Source organism: Amblyraja radiata, chromosome 3 (assembly GCF_010909765.2).
Source record: "Amblyraja radiata isolate CabotCenter1 chromosome 3, sAmbRad1.1.pri, whole genome shotgun sequence".
NCBI classification, from domain to species: Eukaryota; Metazoa; Chordata; class Chondrichthyes; order Rajiformes; family Rajidae; genus Amblyraja; species Amblyraja radiata.
In genome coordinates this window covers 76,992,215-77,009,348 of record NC_045958.1, presented here as the reverse complement: position 1 = coordinate 77,009,348, position 17,134 = coordinate 76,992,215, and the positions used below count along the sequence as shown (strand labels likewise).

Here is a 17,134-nt window from a genome sequence, read left to right as displayed (position 1 = left end):
TTTGTGTCTATCTCAGGTTCTTCTTCTTCTTCTTTCGTGTGGCGTGCACAGCCTAAAGTTGTTGGACAACTTGTTCTATTTGATCTTCCGTTTGTGCACGTCGAGTTGACTGCATTAGTCGAAACTGGGCGAACCACGTGAAGGTTGCAATCTTCCACCCCTATCTCAGGTTCAAGAACAGCATCTTCCCATCAGGTTCTTGAACCAGCCAGAACACCCTAACCACAATCCTACCTTGACATCGAAATGCTATGAACTTTGCACAACTGTGATTATTGTATTTACTTTGACTATTTTATAATTTATTGTGTTCTTTTGCTGTTTTTGCATCCAACGTGCCTGTAAAGCTGCAGCAAGTAAGAATTGCATTATCTAGGTTCCTATCCAATAAACATATTGGAATTTCAAGCATATGTCAAATAGACACTTTTGATATTTGACGTAATTAAATGAAAGAACAGTTTGAGTTCTACCATGTTTGCTGTAAAAAGTAAACGTTTCTGAAATTAATCAATTTCAAAAAACAAGATCTTGCATGCACAACTAGAAAGTAAAATCTATCCAAATAAGACTTGCTTGATTTGATATTCGTTTATCATTGTCACATATACAGAGATAGTCAAGTACCCGCTATCCAAGCAAATAATAGGTGAGCAGCTTTGTCTTTTTTTGAGGTTTTTTTATTGTTAAAAGTGAAATAAATTCCTCTTTAAATGCAGGCATTGAAAAATTGGTTGATAGAATCGGAGATGCTGTCATTCTTACAACCTGCATTGTTGTTGGGTCGAGCAAAGAGCTCAGGTAATTTTACCTTCTGTGTAATTATTAAGTCTTTAAATATGGTAAGCTTCTGCAATCGATGGTTAACCACCGCACATCACACACCAGGCTGGCATTGAATGGCTTTGGGGAATGAACAGAGAGAATGGACCAAACAGGTCTAATGTTTCCACCTCAGGCATCCACAACTTGCCATTGGCAGGTTATAGACAATAGGTGCAGGAGTAGGCCATTCGGCCCTTCGAGCCAGCACCGCCATTCAATGTGATCATGGCTGATCATCCCCAATCAGTATCCCGTTCCTGCCTTCTCCCCACATCCCCTGACTCCGCTATCTTTAGGAGCCCTATCTAGCTCTCTCTTGAAAGTATCCAGAGAACCACCCTCTGAGGCAGAGACTCACAACTGTGTGAACAGGTTATTACCAAACCTCTTGCATCATTGTCCAGGCAGCACCTTCTGCACCATAAAGGGGCTGTCCCACTTGGGCGACCTAATTGGCGAGTTTAGAAGAGTTTAAAAGAATTACATGTTGAAGACCTCCTTCGACTATGTTGAAGACTAGCTTCGACATCCTTCAACTAACTTCGGGAAAAATTGGACACCGAATAGTGGAGAGTGAAGATTACCTTTTTCGACTATGATGAAGACTACCCTGGAGAACATGGATAGGTGGTGTTTCCATTTGGGACCCCTCTTCAGAGGTGGGGATGAGCGAGAAAGCTGGTAGAGAGGAGAGGCAGGACATAGCATGGCAGGTAATAGGTGGACACAGACGTGGGATTTGATAGATAGATGGTTGGAACAAACGTCAGAGATGAAAGCAGAAGTTGCAATACAGGATTGAAGAATTGCAAAAGCCAGAGGAATGAATGGAAGGGGAGGGGAGAAATAGGTGGGAATCGAGGTGGGGCATAGGGGACATCCCAAAGCGACTTATAGCCAATGAAGGAAATGCTTTTTAAAGTATAGGCACTGTGCAACAAATTTTCTAAAAGTGGAAGAACCAATTTGATGAGGTGGAGATTTAACGACAGAATTCCAGAACTTGGGTCCTTGTTAGGTGAAGGCAGGGTTGCCAATGGTGAAACAATTACAATTGTGGATGTGTAAAAGACCAGAACTAGACAGACATATTTGGGATTGTGATGAATGTAGTACAGGCTTGATCGTGGGGCAGGAAGACTTATTAGAATTGGATTCTATGTATTGAAAGCATTACTTTCTATTGACATAACATTGTAGAAGATACCAAAGTGAATCACTTTAGCAACCTGTTTTTGTTTTACAGGAATGACTTTACCCTCACAAAAAGAAGTGTTGACTTCCTTTCGAGATGATTCTGGAAACAAAATCCTTGTGGCGACATCTGTTGCTGATGAGGGAATTGACATTGCAAAGTGTAACCTTGTACTGTTATATGAATATGTGGGAAATGTTATAAAAATGATCCAAACAAGAGGTGAGATTCCTGACAAAGCCTAATGATTCACTGAATCAATGTTCCTATGGAATGTTACATGTTGACAGTGTAGAGATGTGACATGTAGTAACTAATTATTAGATCTATGAATTAACAAACAGCAAGCTCCACTAATATAAATGATATTCAGAGTGGAGCAGTTTGCCATTGAGGTGCAAAGTGTGTGTGTTAAGGAGATCATGCCTCGCACCCACTTTACGATTTTTAAATGGCAAATCTGTTTGATTATGTTGAAAGGTGTGATTTAAATATGTTGTTGGTGTTATCACAGGTCGTGGAAGAGCAGAAAACAGCAAGTGCATCCTTGTTACCAGCAAGGAAGATCAGATAGACAAAGAAATGGTCAATTCTGCACAGGAAGCAATGATGTACAGAGCTATAAAGGACTTGCAACAATTGGATCGGGCAACATTTATCACAAAGGTAATAATATTCCATGGAGGCATTTGCAGTACTTAGAACAATGTATTTAATCGCAAACAGTCTACGTTATAAAATTATGGGAAATGGTTACATTCATTATTGTTGTATCATGGCTACTTATTACTGAGGTTTGAGTCTCCAAACTGGTCACAAACTGGTTTATTGAAATGTGCTTTGTTAGTTACTGACATTTTGTTACTTGGATCTGGAAATTCAATACGCCTGACAATTTTTCTGTTTAAATATAAACTATATATTTAAAAAAATAATATATATGATGATTAAAAAATACTCAATCGTCTGAGTTCCTCCACTTCATCCACTTCACCACCAACTTCCATCCGGCACTCCAATACACCTGGACGATTTCCGACACTTCCCTACCATTCCTTGACCTCACCATCTCCATCGCAGGGGACAGACTCCTGACCGACATACATTACAAACCCACTGACTCACATGGCTATCTGGACTACACGTCTTCCCACCCTGCCCCCTGTAAAGACTCCATCCCCTACTCCCAATTCCTCCGCCTACGCCGCATCTGTTCCCAGGATGAGACATTTCATACCAGGGCATCGGAAATGTCCTCGTTCTTCAGGGAACGGGGATTCCCCTCCGCCACCATAGATGAGGCTCACACCAGGGTCTCATCCATACCCCGTAACACTGCTCTCTCTCCCCATCCCCGCACACGCAACAAGGGCAGAGTCCCTCTGGTCCTCACCTTTCACCCCACCAGCCGGCAAATACAACACATAATCCTCCGCCATTTCCGCCACCTCCAACGTGACCCCACCACTCGCCACATCTTTCCATCTCCCCCCATGTCTGCCTTCCGCAAAGACCGCTCCCTCCGCAACTCCCTCGTCAATTCTTCCCTTCCCTCCCGCACCACCCCCTCCCCGGGCACTTTCCGTTGCAACCGCAAGAAATGCAACACCTGTCCCTTCACCTCCCCCCTCGACTCCATTCAAGGTCCCAAGCAGTCGTTCCAGGTGCGACAAAGGTTCACCTGTATCTCCTCCAACCTCATCTACTGCATCCGCTGCTCTAGATGTCAGCTGATTTACATCGGTGAGACCAAGCGTAGGTTGGGCGATCGTTTCGCCGAACACCTCCGCTCAGTCCGCAATAACCTACCTGACCTCCCGGTGGCTCAGCACTTCAACTCCCCCTCTCATTCCCAATCCGACCTCTCTGTCCTGGGTCTCCTCCATTGCCAGAGTGAGCAACAGCGGAAATTGGAGGAACAGCACCTCGTATTCCGTCTGGGGACCTTGCGTCCTTATGGCATTAACATTGAATTCTCCCAATTTGGCTAGCCCGTGCTGTCTCCTCCCCTTCCTTAACCCTCTAGCTGTCTCCTCCCACCCTCCCATCCGCCCGCCCTCGGGCTCCTCCTCCTCCTCCCCTTTTCCTTCTTTCTTTCCCCACCCCCCATCAGTCTGAAGAAGGGTTTCGGCCCGAAACGTCGCTTATTTCCTTCGCTCCATAGATGCTGCTGCACCCGCTGAGTTTCCCCAGCAATTGTGTGTACCTTCGAGTTCCTCCATTAGTTTGCTTTTTTTTTGTTCTGGATTACAGCATCTGCAGTCTCCAGTTGGCTGTGGTTACTATGTCAACTTCTTTGGTGAAAATGGAAATTAGTGGCTGTTTGGCATAATTAACCTTATTTTCTGATCAGGAGAATATTTAGATGAAAATTGTGTGAGATTCAGTTTGTGATATGCTACTGTACATTGACAGGATTAGTTAATAAACTAATTAATCATAAGGCATCACTCAGCAACAGGACACACTGTGATTAAACTCCATATGTAGTTTGAGGGAGAGAAGAATTTTAAATTTAAACTAGGGCAATCAAGGGCATGAAAGAAGGGCATATCCGGGTCAGGGATTGGCCAGTTGAGATGCAGTGACAGAATATTAAGGGGATTAGTCAGAATATACAGAATAGCTCAACCAGAAAGAAAAACTACATTGGGAGGACTCACCATCCATGGTTAATTTAAAAAAAAAGTTAAAGACAGTATCAAACGTAACAAAAAACTTACATGTAGCAGCATGTAACAGATGAATCTGGAAGGAAAGATTCAATTACAAGATAAAGCTGGCCATCAATGTAACAGGTATTTAAAAAGTCTGTTGGTCCTACAGAAAGTGACCTGGGGAATTAATGACGGGAAAGCATGGAGATGTCAAATAAACATTTATGTAGCAGTCATTGCCAAGAGGGTACAAGTGAAAGCCCAAAAGTAGCAGTAAATCAGGAACAGGATCTGCCAGAGAGAGGGGGGAGAACGAGAGGACATGAGAGAGAAAGAGGGAGAAAACAAAGAGGCCAATCGGCACACAGAGTCCATGCCGACCTTTAATTACCCGTCAACATCAGTTCTATGTTATCCCACTGCCCACACAATAGGGGCAATTTTACAGAGGCCAATTAACCTACAAACCCGCAATATCTTTGGGATGCTGGAGAATAACTGAGCATCCGGAGGAAACCCATGCAGTCATAAGGAGAACGTGCAACTCCACACAGACAGCACCTGAGGTCAGGATCACACCTCGGTCACTGGTGCTGTAAGGCAGCGGTTCTATGAACAAAGGTGTTGTTACATTTGCCTTTTACCAATGCTCTGGGACTGTCTCCATGGGGAAGTTTGGTTGATTATGCAAGATCATTCTACCATTTCCACCCCATCTTCCCTTAGCAAACTGGACTGCAAGCCAGAGCACATGAGACTGCAGATACTAGAAAATTGAGTTTTTAAAAAAGTGCTGGAGGAACTCAGCAGGCCAAACAGCATCTGTGGAGGAAAATGGACAAACATTTTGGGTCTAGACCAAGCAAAGCCAACCCATCCAGTATACCCAGCCTATCAATTTTCACCCAATCCATTACCTCTACCCTCCTCTACTTCCAGTTTTTTTTTTGGAATCCTCTTCTCTTGTAAACATCAATTCAAAGTACCCCTTACCTGAGACACATCTTTGCCCCTTTAGCTTCGAGTCAATCCCTTACCCGCCATGACTTTAGAATTCATTTTTGAATTCTATTTTCATATGCATTATTTGCCAGTCTCATTTTCTTCTTCGCTTCCCTTTCAGTTTATTGTATTTACCCCAGTTCTCACTTGAAAAACTGACGATGTAAATCCTGGGCAAGGTTTATGTTTCAAGATATTCATTGATCCACATCATTGAAGGTGCTCTGGCAGTGGTTTCCTTTCCATTCCTTCTTTTAGAAAGGTTCTTAACATGCATCTGAAACATCGTGTTAAAGATGACCCACTTTTCTATGAAGCCAAAAGGCTCCAGATGCTAGAATATGAACTAATAAAACAAGCTGCTGTTGAAAGATCGCAAGTCAGGCAGCATCTGTGGAAGGGAATGGGCAGTTGACATTTCGTGTCTCCTCGTGAGGTAACCACCTTCCATATCAGCTGAGCCAGAAACATTTCAGCCTCCCTGATGTTCTGACAAGGCAATTTTCAATTGCAAACCTTTGCCATAATATTGCTAGAAGGCAATTTATAATACGTACCTGCCTGTGAATGTAGTTTTCCATTTCCACTCACTCAATCCCCTTGTTAACTCTGCAAGCTTATACCCCAACGGCCTCCCACCCAACCTCAATTAGTCAGAACATATTATTTATTATTTCAAATAGTCAGAGTAACATTCTTAATTACCAGTAGAGTCGTCTTCTTATCCAGTCCACACACAAGATTAGAAGTTGTTCAGCCAGAGCTGAACACACTTCTCGGCATCTGCATACAACGGTGTGTCTTGTGCTTCTTGTGCGTGGTGGTGGAAAGATTGGTGGAAACAGGGCCGCGACGTGAACGCTCTTTCCTTGATCCCACCAGTAGAGTAATGGGAGGCGTTTCAGCAGTGGACATAATGTTTGTTGATGTGAATAATTCTACAATAAACGATACAATTCTAATCTGTTCAATTCTCTCCACCAAGAAAAACAAGATTCAAGATGACGACAAAATGATGGAAATGAGGAATAATGAAAATACTGTTAAGGCAGCCGAAAGCTATAAGCTCCTTTGCGCAAAGTGCAAGATTTATGCATGCTTCTCTGATGACATAAGAATAATTGAGGCAAGTTCATATATAGTAATCTACCACTGTATCTTAAAAGTATTGAAATGGTAAGGGTTTTTTAGATACTGTTTGTATCTAAGGTATTAGGTATTATTCAATATCATCTTCTGAACTTGGTTCCATGGCTGATAGGGAAGGGAACCAGGTAGATTCCTTGCCGAGTCTCTCACTGTCCTGGTTTAGATGCATTTCAACATTACTTATGAACTTCTGAATTTCATTATCACCAGCTCAGTGTATTGGAATACCCACCCAACAATGCCGTTGGAGTGTCTTTCAAAGTGACTGCAGTGGTTCAACTTTGTGCCACACCATCACTTTCACACACTTGGGGATTGACAATAAATGTTGGCCGACTAACAAGGCCCACAGATCATGAAGATGTAAAAATACTCATAACATTAGTTGGGTGCTAATTATTAATTTTGTTCTCATGTACAATATTTAAAAAACTTGTTGATAAATACTCCCACTCACCTTAAAAATGTCCACACCGTATCGATAATTTGAGACAGTTCAAAAGTAGTTTTAATGTAGTAAAACTATTTTCACAGATGGAGAACATTTGTAGTTATATCATTTGGTGCGTGAATAGCTGAAGTCAAGTAGCAATAATTTTGAGAAACAACGGAGCTCCATTTATTTCAGAGGCTTTGTTTGCCTTTAATGAATGAAAAAGCTGTGGGTAAGATGTGGGACAGTTTGACCAACTGTGAGCACGATTGATGAAGAGTTGAACAGAGAGAAATCGAGGATAAGTTAGAGTGAACAAGCAGCTGATCATCATAACCAATCGATCAAAGCATTTTTTATCACCGGGATGGTACTGTAGATATTCAGTGTGTCTGACTGAGGAATATGAATGGGTGATGTTTCAGGTCAGGTCCCTTCTTCAGATTCTTCATGATGTTCATCTGACATGTGACTATGTGAGTTTTCACTTTGTGCTCCTGTCTCTTTCCATGTGCTAATAGTATCATTTTGGGTTGGTTAATTGGCTACAGAAATTGCCTCAACCATAAATGGGTCACAGGAGAATTGGTGTAGATAATGCGAGTGGTAAAATATAAATAGTGTAGATGGATGTTTGATGGTTGACATGATGTATGTAGTGAGTTGAAGGGTCTGTTTTCATGCTATATCCTTGTACTAGGAGGAAACAAGTTGGTTTTTAAACTATTTTATACCATATGAAAGTAGGGATGATCATGAGTAAGATCTCTGAAAAAACGTCTGATCTCAAAAGCATGCAACCGTATCTTAACAGAAAGTAACTACATAGTGCAAAGATGCTGAAGTTTAAGAACCTCAAATGGATAGACAAAGTTAATAGACAGATCAAATTGAATGGTGGAGAAGCTTGAGTCTACTTTTGATAGAGAATGGTGTAGTTTTCCACTACATCTACCTGCCAGCAACAAGAATGCCTTGGGAAAGAATAACAGGAAACAGTATTGCTGCCTAAACCCTCCTTATGATGCTGTTTCCAATGCTGTCTATTTCTGAGTAAGCTTGCCAATTTAGAGGCTACCACAACCAATTTTATCTCCATGGATGAACAGAAAATTATTTTTGGTAATTTCCAAGCAAAATGTTATTTTATAGAATGACTTTCATATTGTTTACCTTTTACACCAGAGTGGAATATCTATCAAACAATACCTATTACAAGTAATTCCTACGTAATTTCTGCTCCTAACTATGGGCCTGGTTAATATTACATTCATGAAAAAGAGATGGCGAATGCTTTTCTTATATTTATTTTAAAAAATCAGTTCAGCCATTTGTGCACAGTAGTCAATAGAGCTGTATTTGTCACATATGCAACTGCAGTGAAACTCTTTTTGCATATATTACACATGCAGGCGCTGCCATTTTTGGCACCATTATTCAAAGTCCAGTTGGCCCGTCCGGCCATCTTTGTGCCCGGGGGCACCTCCCTCAACCGCTGCTGGAAGCATTACCTTGGTTCACCCTCCCACCACCCCTTGCTCCTCACATCTGATGCCTCCAGCTCCCTCCCGGTTATGCCATCCGACGAGCCATCGGACCGGTTTCCGGTCCGAAGACCTGATTTATCACGTTATATCCCATTCATGTTTACCGAGTCAAGTGTTATATCTGAACTATGTTTGGAATGCATGTATTGAATGGGCAATTATGTGGAAATTATTTTTTTTTTCAGCACGCACATCACGTAGTTATTGACAAATCATTCTCGACCAGATATCAAACTCGACCTCACGGAAATCCAGTGCAGATTGGTCCTATGCAGAAGAGAGAGAAATTGCACTGTAAGGATTGTAGCCATAATTGGGGAATCACTGCAAATTTCAACCCGTTTAAAGATCTACCAGTAATTAAATGCGACAGCTTTGTTTTCCATCATGTCAGTAGTGGCAGCCCACAGATTGTGAAGAAATGGAAGGATGTCCCATTTTCAATCAAGACATTTAATAATGCTGAATTTCGTCAAGAAACTGAATAGGAAAAAAATCTCATGTCAATTTCCTTTTAGGATGATATTCTTAATTAAACAGAATGTTGTAGACCTCAGAGGAGGAATGAAGACAGTGAGAAGAATTTATCAATAAAATCTGTCAACAAGACACTGGAAATTTAATTCAACATCTAATTAATGGTCATTATTGATTTCCAAATAATCTGCATATTCAAAATTTTCAAAGATATATAAATACAGGCACCTCACTTTTTATGCAGGATATACGTGCTTGAAAAGTGGCGTATAATTAAAAAAATGTGTAAATTAAACATGCGACTACACTGTCAGCAGCAAATTTGAGCATTTAAATCAAGTTTTATTATTTAAGGACCAAATGCATTATTTCAAAAACACATATATCAGACATGTAAAATGCAAAGTGCCTGTACTTGCTTTCAATTTCATCTATAAGCTTGCATTTCTCTCTGGAATAATGTACTGATAAATACATCAGAACATGGAGCACAATAACTAAGATATCATGCACTTTGTCAAAATGTTGCTTTGGCAATCATACAGTTGTTGATCAATGGTAAAGCTGATATTTTAATTCTGTTGACAAATAAATGTAGATTACTAATAAATCTAGTAGAAATTTTTAAATACTTGTGAGTGGGCAATACGTAGACAATGGGGAGTGGTTGTCAAATAGATATTTAAGAAAGTAGATAAATGCACACAAATAAATGGGTTGACGTGGGTTAAGTAAGGTCTGTGTGGAACATCGGCCAGTTTGGCATCTTTAAGTTCTGTACATTTTATGAATGTATGAATGCAATGCTTTAAAAAAATGCTTGAAGTTTTAGCAATATTTGGACATTAGTCATTTAGAGGTGGGTGTTGAATTTACTCTGCTGCTTCACTGAATTAAAATGCACAACTGATTTAAGTGACAAATTACTATGTTGTAACTAGAAATAGTGGTTGTAGGCCATGCACAAGAGATGCTTACACTAGGGTACTGTCGTTTTTCAATTAAAAAACCCATTCATGCCCTTTGAAGCAGTACACTCCAAACAAGGAAGGTGTATTAAAAGAGTAGAGTGGTATATTTTTGAAAAAGATATTAGAAAAGCATAAAATATCACCAGTGGACAAGATAAAAGAAAATCCTGATGTACTTAATTTAAACATTAAGAGCAAGATGGTAACCAGCAAAAGAGTTCATTAGGGACCAACGTTGCATCTGTGTGAGAGAAGCCTGAAGGTGTATGTGAGGTCTAAAATGAATTCTTCTCACTTGTACTAACAGGATATTGTGGCTGAAGAATTCACTGGGGGAGGGGGGGGGACTATGTATAAACACAGCTGTAATTTCAACATGGTGAAACCAGAATGTATAAAAGTGGCCTTTATTAAAATCTGACAATGTGCACTTTAACCACATGTGATTTTTTTCTATTACAAATCTCAAATTGTGGAATGCAGAGGCAAATAAATAAATGATGGGTCTTTGTCCCAAACATTATGGAGGGCACTGTGAGCTAGTCCTGCAAGAGTGGTGAGAGAGTGGGTAGGCTGAGTTTGTTTTCCTTGGAATAAAGGGCATGGGGGGGGAGGGGGAATACCCGAGCGAGATATACAAGATGATTGAGCATCAATAGACAGCAGACGTGTGCAAAATTAGAAGGCTTGGGGCAAGGGACAGGAGGTTTAAAGAGGATGCATGGAAGAATCTTTTCACCCAAAGGGTGGTTGGAGACAGTTTCACAACATTTAGGTGTCTTAAAGACTACTTGAATCACCAGGGTGGAGAAAGCTGCATGCCAAGTGTTGACGAATGGTATTATAATCGATGGGTACTTGATCATCAGTATGGACACAGTGCAATGAAGTGCCTGAGACATTGAGTCATACAGCATGGAAACAAACCCTTCAACCAAAGTTGTCCATGCCGACCTAGATGCTCCATCTAAGTCCCATTTGCCTGCTCCATAGCCCTCTAAACCTTTTCTATCCATGTACCTGTCCATATGTCTTTTAAATGTTATTATTGTACCTGCTTCAAGTACCTCCTCTGGCAGCTCATTCCATATACCCATCATCTTCAGTGAAAAAAATTGTCCTTCAGGTCTCACTCCAGTTTAACTTCCCCAAATCACACTTACCTGCATTAAATTTCATTAGTCATTGTTCAACTCACTTACCCAGTTGATCAAGATTCTGCTTTTGTAACCATCTTCACCACCGTCTATGATACCACCTACTTTTGTGTCATCGACAAACCTTTCTAATCATGCCTTGCACATGCTCAAGCAAAGGGCTCAGTGACCATTAAATTCAGTGAGGCTATCCAATCCCTGATTGCAAGGGTGACCAGCATTTGCCAGACATCCAAGTTCAAGACAACTTGGTGGTTATCAATCCAAACATTTATCAGTAAATATCAACATAAATGTTTTCACTACCATTAAAATATTCTGTCATCAGACAGCAGGACTGAACAATTTGTCCATTGCTATGGGGCGGCACAGTGGCGCAGCAGTAGAACTGCTGCCTTACAGTGCCAGAGAGACCAGGTTTCGATCCTGGCTACAGGTGCTGTTTATTCGGAGTTTGTACGTTCTCCCTGTGACTGCGAGGGTTTTCTCTGGGTGCTTCAGTTCCTCCCACATTCCAAAGGTTTACAGGTTTATAGGCTTTGGTAAAAATTGTAAATTGTCCCTTGTGTAGGATACTGTGTACAGGGTGAGGGCTGGTCAGCGTGGACACGATGGGCTGAAGGGTGCATTTTCACACCCTATCTCTAAAGTAAAAGTAAAGCTTAAATAGAAAGAAATAGAAATCAGAATTTCTGGAGGATGCAACCACCTGCAGGAAATTTAACTATTAGAGTAGATTTATGAAAGATAAAACATGAGATTCATGTTGCCTCCCAATGAAACACCACTTTTTATTTAAAAAAATTATATCCACATTTACAAATTTCTGTGAATATTTTCTGCCACATTCTGCATCCATGTTCCTTCAATTCTGATCTATTGAGCCTTGAATTTCCAGGAATGCTCTGCCATTACTGTAACCTGTTTAAGCAGTATGCTATGGATTTCCCTCATTCTTAGAACAAACCTCTATAACCAAGCTTTTATCACCCATGTCAAATTTTGCCAAATAACATTCCTATGATGAACCTTGGAGATTTTACTCTGTTAAAGATGTATGAATTGTTGAATAAAGTTGGAAAGGCATGGGCTGAATAGTCAGAGAAGCTAGAATAGCTTGGGTGGTTTCTTCTGTGTTTCTCTTTGCTGGATTTTTCATGTTATCAGGCAATGCTAGAAACTTTCATGATTCACTGCAAGCGCAGTAGCAATTTCTTAAAAACCTGTGCGGGTCACTATATTACGTCAGAGGGCTTGAGGAATCGACCAACCACTGCAAACCAGAATCAATGTTCGAATGGACAGTGCAGGTTCTCATCCATACAGCAATTGGACATTTAACTTTAGCTTTCCTGCCAATGTCACACGATGGCAGGCTACATTTGTTGAATTACATTTTCAAAATGCTTGTGAACTAATCACCTCTAGGTCATTAATCCAATTCAACAATAGTCTGAAGAAGGGTTTCGGCCCGAAACGTTGCCTATTTCCTTCGCTCCATAGATGCTGCTGCACCCGCTGAGTTTCTCCAGCATTTTTGTGTACCTTCGATTTTCCAGCATCTGCAGTTCCTTCTTGAACAATAATTTGCATTTGTTTAGCCCCAGCAACACTGTACCAAGTGCCCTGCACATCTTAGATTTCAATTCCAAAGCCAACAACCCAATGATCTGAGAATCTCCTCATCTCAATCTTTTATCAGACCAAAAATGCTTAACATGCCATATTAATTGTTTTGTATTTCATGACGTTTTCACATTCGTTCAGCAGCCATGAAACAATACCGCAAAATGGAAAAATAAACAAGGTTTACTCATAGAAGGAAATGTTATTCATTAAAGAACAGCAATATGTTTTTATATCCCATTTTTAATGGTATTGCAAATCTGTGGCTTCCAAAAATAGATCACATTATTACAACTAAACAGACAACACAGGTTCTGTGAAATTTGAGGTCATTGTAAGGAATTATTTTTTTTAATTATCTCATTAATGTATATTATAAAGTTACTGAAAAATCTTTTATCTACTTAAAAACCTAAAATACACTGCTCCATCCAGATGGAAATAAATGGGTGTATATCAAAATTTACTTTCAATAATTAGTGTATTAAATCTGTGTATTCATGATCGAACAGCCTTCCCCACCATTACAAAATTGTGTTGCGTTACTGATGTATCATCTTACGAATCATATAATTTAGGATACCACCGTGGTGGAAATAGGCAAGTTCTACGTCGGTATCAAATCTCATGGTAACTTGGAATGATTTCCCAGTGTCAAGCTGGTGGATAAAAAGAGAAATTTTGTTCAAATACAGATACATTTTTATATTTGTATAATTCACATTTTCCAAGAGAAACAAGTAAAGCCATTTGGTTGTAATCCATTATATTTAAAAATTTCCCCAATATAATAAACTTTATTACGGACTCGAGGTCCAGACAAGGGGCAACATTACATTTAAAAAAATGCATTGCATATTAAAAAAATCATAAAGTACATATACTTAGTATATCTTAGTACATATACTTAGTATATCACTTATAAAAGCATCATAAATTATATATTTTTTAAAACACAACACATAAGTTAAAAATCCAGATTAAAAGAATGATCAATGTCCTACAACGAGACAACGATACCAGTGTCTCCACAGCTGGGATTCGGAGCGTGTAGTGCTAACCCTTATGTTTGACAAGGCCACAATAATTACATTTTTAGTCATTTATCCTGCAAAGGTTGATTAGATTGATTAAATGAATTTATACATGTGATTTCTTAGGATAGCTTCTAAAGTACTGACTCCTGCAGCCACAAACATATTACTGGCACTACACCATCTAGGTTTCCTTAGCAGTGTTCTCATGGCATCGTTATATGCCACCTTTAGTCTCTGCAAACTTGTCTTTCCATAGTTCGACCACAGGTGCGCAGTGTAGAGTGGTGTGCAGTATGCTCTAAATAGCGACATCTTCACCACATCTGCACACGCACCAAATTTACGCAAGAGAATATTCGCCTGTACATACGGCATGCGTCGTGGCCTATAAATATCCTCATCATCTGTCATTTGTTCTGTAATAATATGCCCTAGATATTTTACCTTATTACAGACACTAAGATTATTGTCAGACAATTTAAAATCAGGAAATTTTAGACATTTATCCTCTTTGGTTCTACAGATCATAACAGCACTCTTACTAGCATTATATTTAATGTCATGTTCCACACCATACACGGAACATATAGTAAGGAGCTGCTGGAGACCAGCGCTAGACGGACTAAAGACCACAAGATCATCTGTATACATAATATGGTTCACTAAAATATTACCAATCACCAATATTTTGAATTATTGGATTTTAAAAATATTGACAATAAATCGCAGGATAAAAATGCAATGTCTTGGTAACGCTACCCATTCTACAGATAATCAAGTGTCAATTACAGCACTGGAACTAGTTAATATTGCTGCATGACTGCTACTAACGTAACACATTTTCAAAACTTTCTATAACATGCTAAATGACTGTTATCTGTAATTGCACTGCCTGAATGAATAAATAAACTTTCAGCAATAACTTTCATAAAGGGAATTGAATGCATAGAAACATAGAAAACAGGTGCAGGAGGAGGTCATTCGGCCCTTCGAGGCCAGCACCGCCATTCATTGTGATCATGGCTGATTATCCCCTATCAATAACCCGTGCCTGCCTTCTCCCCATATCCCTTGACTCCACTATCCCCTAGAGCTCTATCTAACTCTCTTAAATCCATCCAGTGACTTGGCCTCCACTGCCCTCTGTGGCAGGGAATTCCATAAATTCACAACACTCTGGGTGAAAAAGTTTTTTCTCACCTCAGTCTTAAATGACCTCCCCTTTATTCTAAGACTGTGGCCCCTGGTTCTGGACTCGCCCAACATTGGGAACATTTTTCCTGCGTCTAGCCAGTCCTTTTATAATTTTATATGTTTCTATAAGATCACCCCTCATCCTTCTAAACTCCAGTGAATACAAGCCTAGTCTTTTCAATCTTTCCTCATATGACAGTCCCGCCATCCCAGGGATCACTCTCGTTAACTGCTTCAATCACAAGGATGTCCTTCCTCAAATTAGGAGACCAAAACTGTACACAATACTCCAGATGTGGTCTCTCCAGAGCCCTATACAACTGCATAATTGAAGGGAGTAAAACAACTAGGGCTATGGGGAAAGAGCAGAATAACTTCATTGTGCTGTTTATTCTATGATTCAATGAATGAGGACTGACTGACATTTTTTACTACATTGGTCTAAATTGGCTTTGCAATTCGGCATTATCTCTAGGTCCCATAAAACATTCTTGGTTTCTTCTCAAAATTCAAGGGTTAAGTTGTCTTTGGACCATCCCAACCTGGTGAAAATAACTGAGTTGTTCCCGACTTTGCTCACCTTAATCTCGACCTCCATCCTAGGCTTCAACACCTCAGGGATGATGATGGTGTACCGTTCACGGCCTGTAAGTTGCAGGCTGTCGGATGTCTGGTCAGGCAGATACTCCAATGGAATTACTCCCATCCCTACGAGATTGCTGCGGTGAATACGTTCATAGCTCTCAGCAAGAACAGCTTTGATTCCCTGATAGGACAGGCAAGGGAGAGTCAGTAGATTTTCAGAAAGCCTTTGATAAGTTGCCACACGTTAGGCTGCTTAGGAAGAAGAGAGCTCACGGTATCAAAGGGCGGATACTAGCATGGATAGTAGGTTGGCTGGATTGCAGAATACAAAGAGTGGCAATAAAGGGGGCTTTTTCTGGTTGGCTGCAAGTGACTAATGGAGTTCCGCAAGGGTCGATGCTGGGGCCGCAACTCTTCACGTTGTCTATTAATGATTTGAATGAGGGGATCGAAGGCTTGTGCCAACATTTGCGGATGATACAAAAATAGGTGCAGGGGCAGGTAGTGTAGAGAAACCAGGGACTCTGCAGAAAGACTTGGACAGGTTGGGAAAGTGGGCAGAGAAGTGACAGATGGAATATAGTGTAGCAAAGTGTGGCGTCATGCATTTTTGAAGGAATAAAAGAGTAGACTATTTTCTAAATGTGGAGAGAATCCAGAAATCTGAGGTGCAAAGGGACTTGGGAGTGCTGGTGCAGGATTCCCAAAAAGTTAACCTGCAAGTCGTATCGGTAGTAAAGAAAGCAAACTCAATGCTAGCATTTATTTCAAGAGGGATTGTATACAAAAACAGATGTAATGTTGAGGCTCTATAAGACGCTGGTAAGGCCGTATTTGGAATATTGTGAGCAATTTTGGGCACCATATTAGAGGAAGGATGTGCTGGTTCTGGAGAGGGTCCAGAGGAGGTTTACAAGAATGATCCCAGGGATGAGTAGGTTAACCTATGATGAGCATTTGTCGACACTGGGCCTGTACTCGCTGTTATTTAAAAGAATGAGGGGGACCTCATTGAAACATACAGAATAGTGAAAGGCTTGGATAGAGAGGATGTGGAGAGGATGTTTCCACTAGTGGGAGAGTCTAGGAGTAGAAGTCATAGCCTTTGAATTAAAGGATGTTCTTTTAGGAAGGAGAAGAGGAGAAATGTCTTTAGTCAGAGGTGGTGAATCTGTGGAATTGCTTGCCACAGAAGGCTGGGTAGGCCAAGACAGTTGATATTTTTAAGGCAGAGATAGATTCGTGATTAGTACGGGTATCAGAGGTTATGAGGAGAAGG

General features: G+C 40.5%; 2 protein-coding genes across 3 annotated transcripts in view; one reads left to right on the top strand and one right to left on the bottom strand.

Annotated features, from left to right (window-relative positions):
* Nucleotides 1-10,692, top strand: part of LOC116971190 (probable ATP-dependent RNA helicase DDX58) — a 72,644-nt gene extending 61,952 nt beyond the window's left edge. For both annotated transcript variants that reach the window (XM_033018152.1, XM_033018151.1), the window contains 5 exons: nucleotides 720-801; nucleotides 2,072-2,242; nucleotides 2,535-2,686; nucleotides 6,665-6,805; nucleotides 8,994-10,692. In XM_033018152.1, coding sequence (XP_032874043.1) covers nucleotides 720-801; nucleotides 2,072-2,242; nucleotides 2,535-2,686; nucleotides 6,665-6,805; nucleotides 8,994-9,296 — 849 coding nt within the window. In that variant the 3' untranslated portion in view covers nucleotides 9,297-10,692. The remainder of the gene's footprint in view (nucleotides 1-719; nucleotides 802-2,071; nucleotides 2,243-2,534; nucleotides 2,687-6,664; nucleotides 6,806-8,993) is intronic.
* A 2,572-nt stretch (nucleotides 10,693-13,264) lies between these two features.
* The window catches only part of aco1 (aconitase 1), a 55,560-nt gene continuing 51,690 nt past the window's right edge, over nucleotides 13,265-17,134 (bottom strand). Inside the window, exons 19-20 of the mRNA XM_033018798.1 lie at nucleotides 15,851-16,036; nucleotides 13,265-13,698 (exon numbers count right to left, since the gene is read on the bottom strand). Of these exons, the coding sequence (XP_032874689.1) occupies nucleotides 13,582-13,698; nucleotides 15,851-16,036 (303 nt within the window). The 3' untranslated portion in view covers nucleotides 13,265-13,581. The remainder of the gene's footprint in view (nucleotides 13,699-15,850; nucleotides 16,037-17,134) is intronic.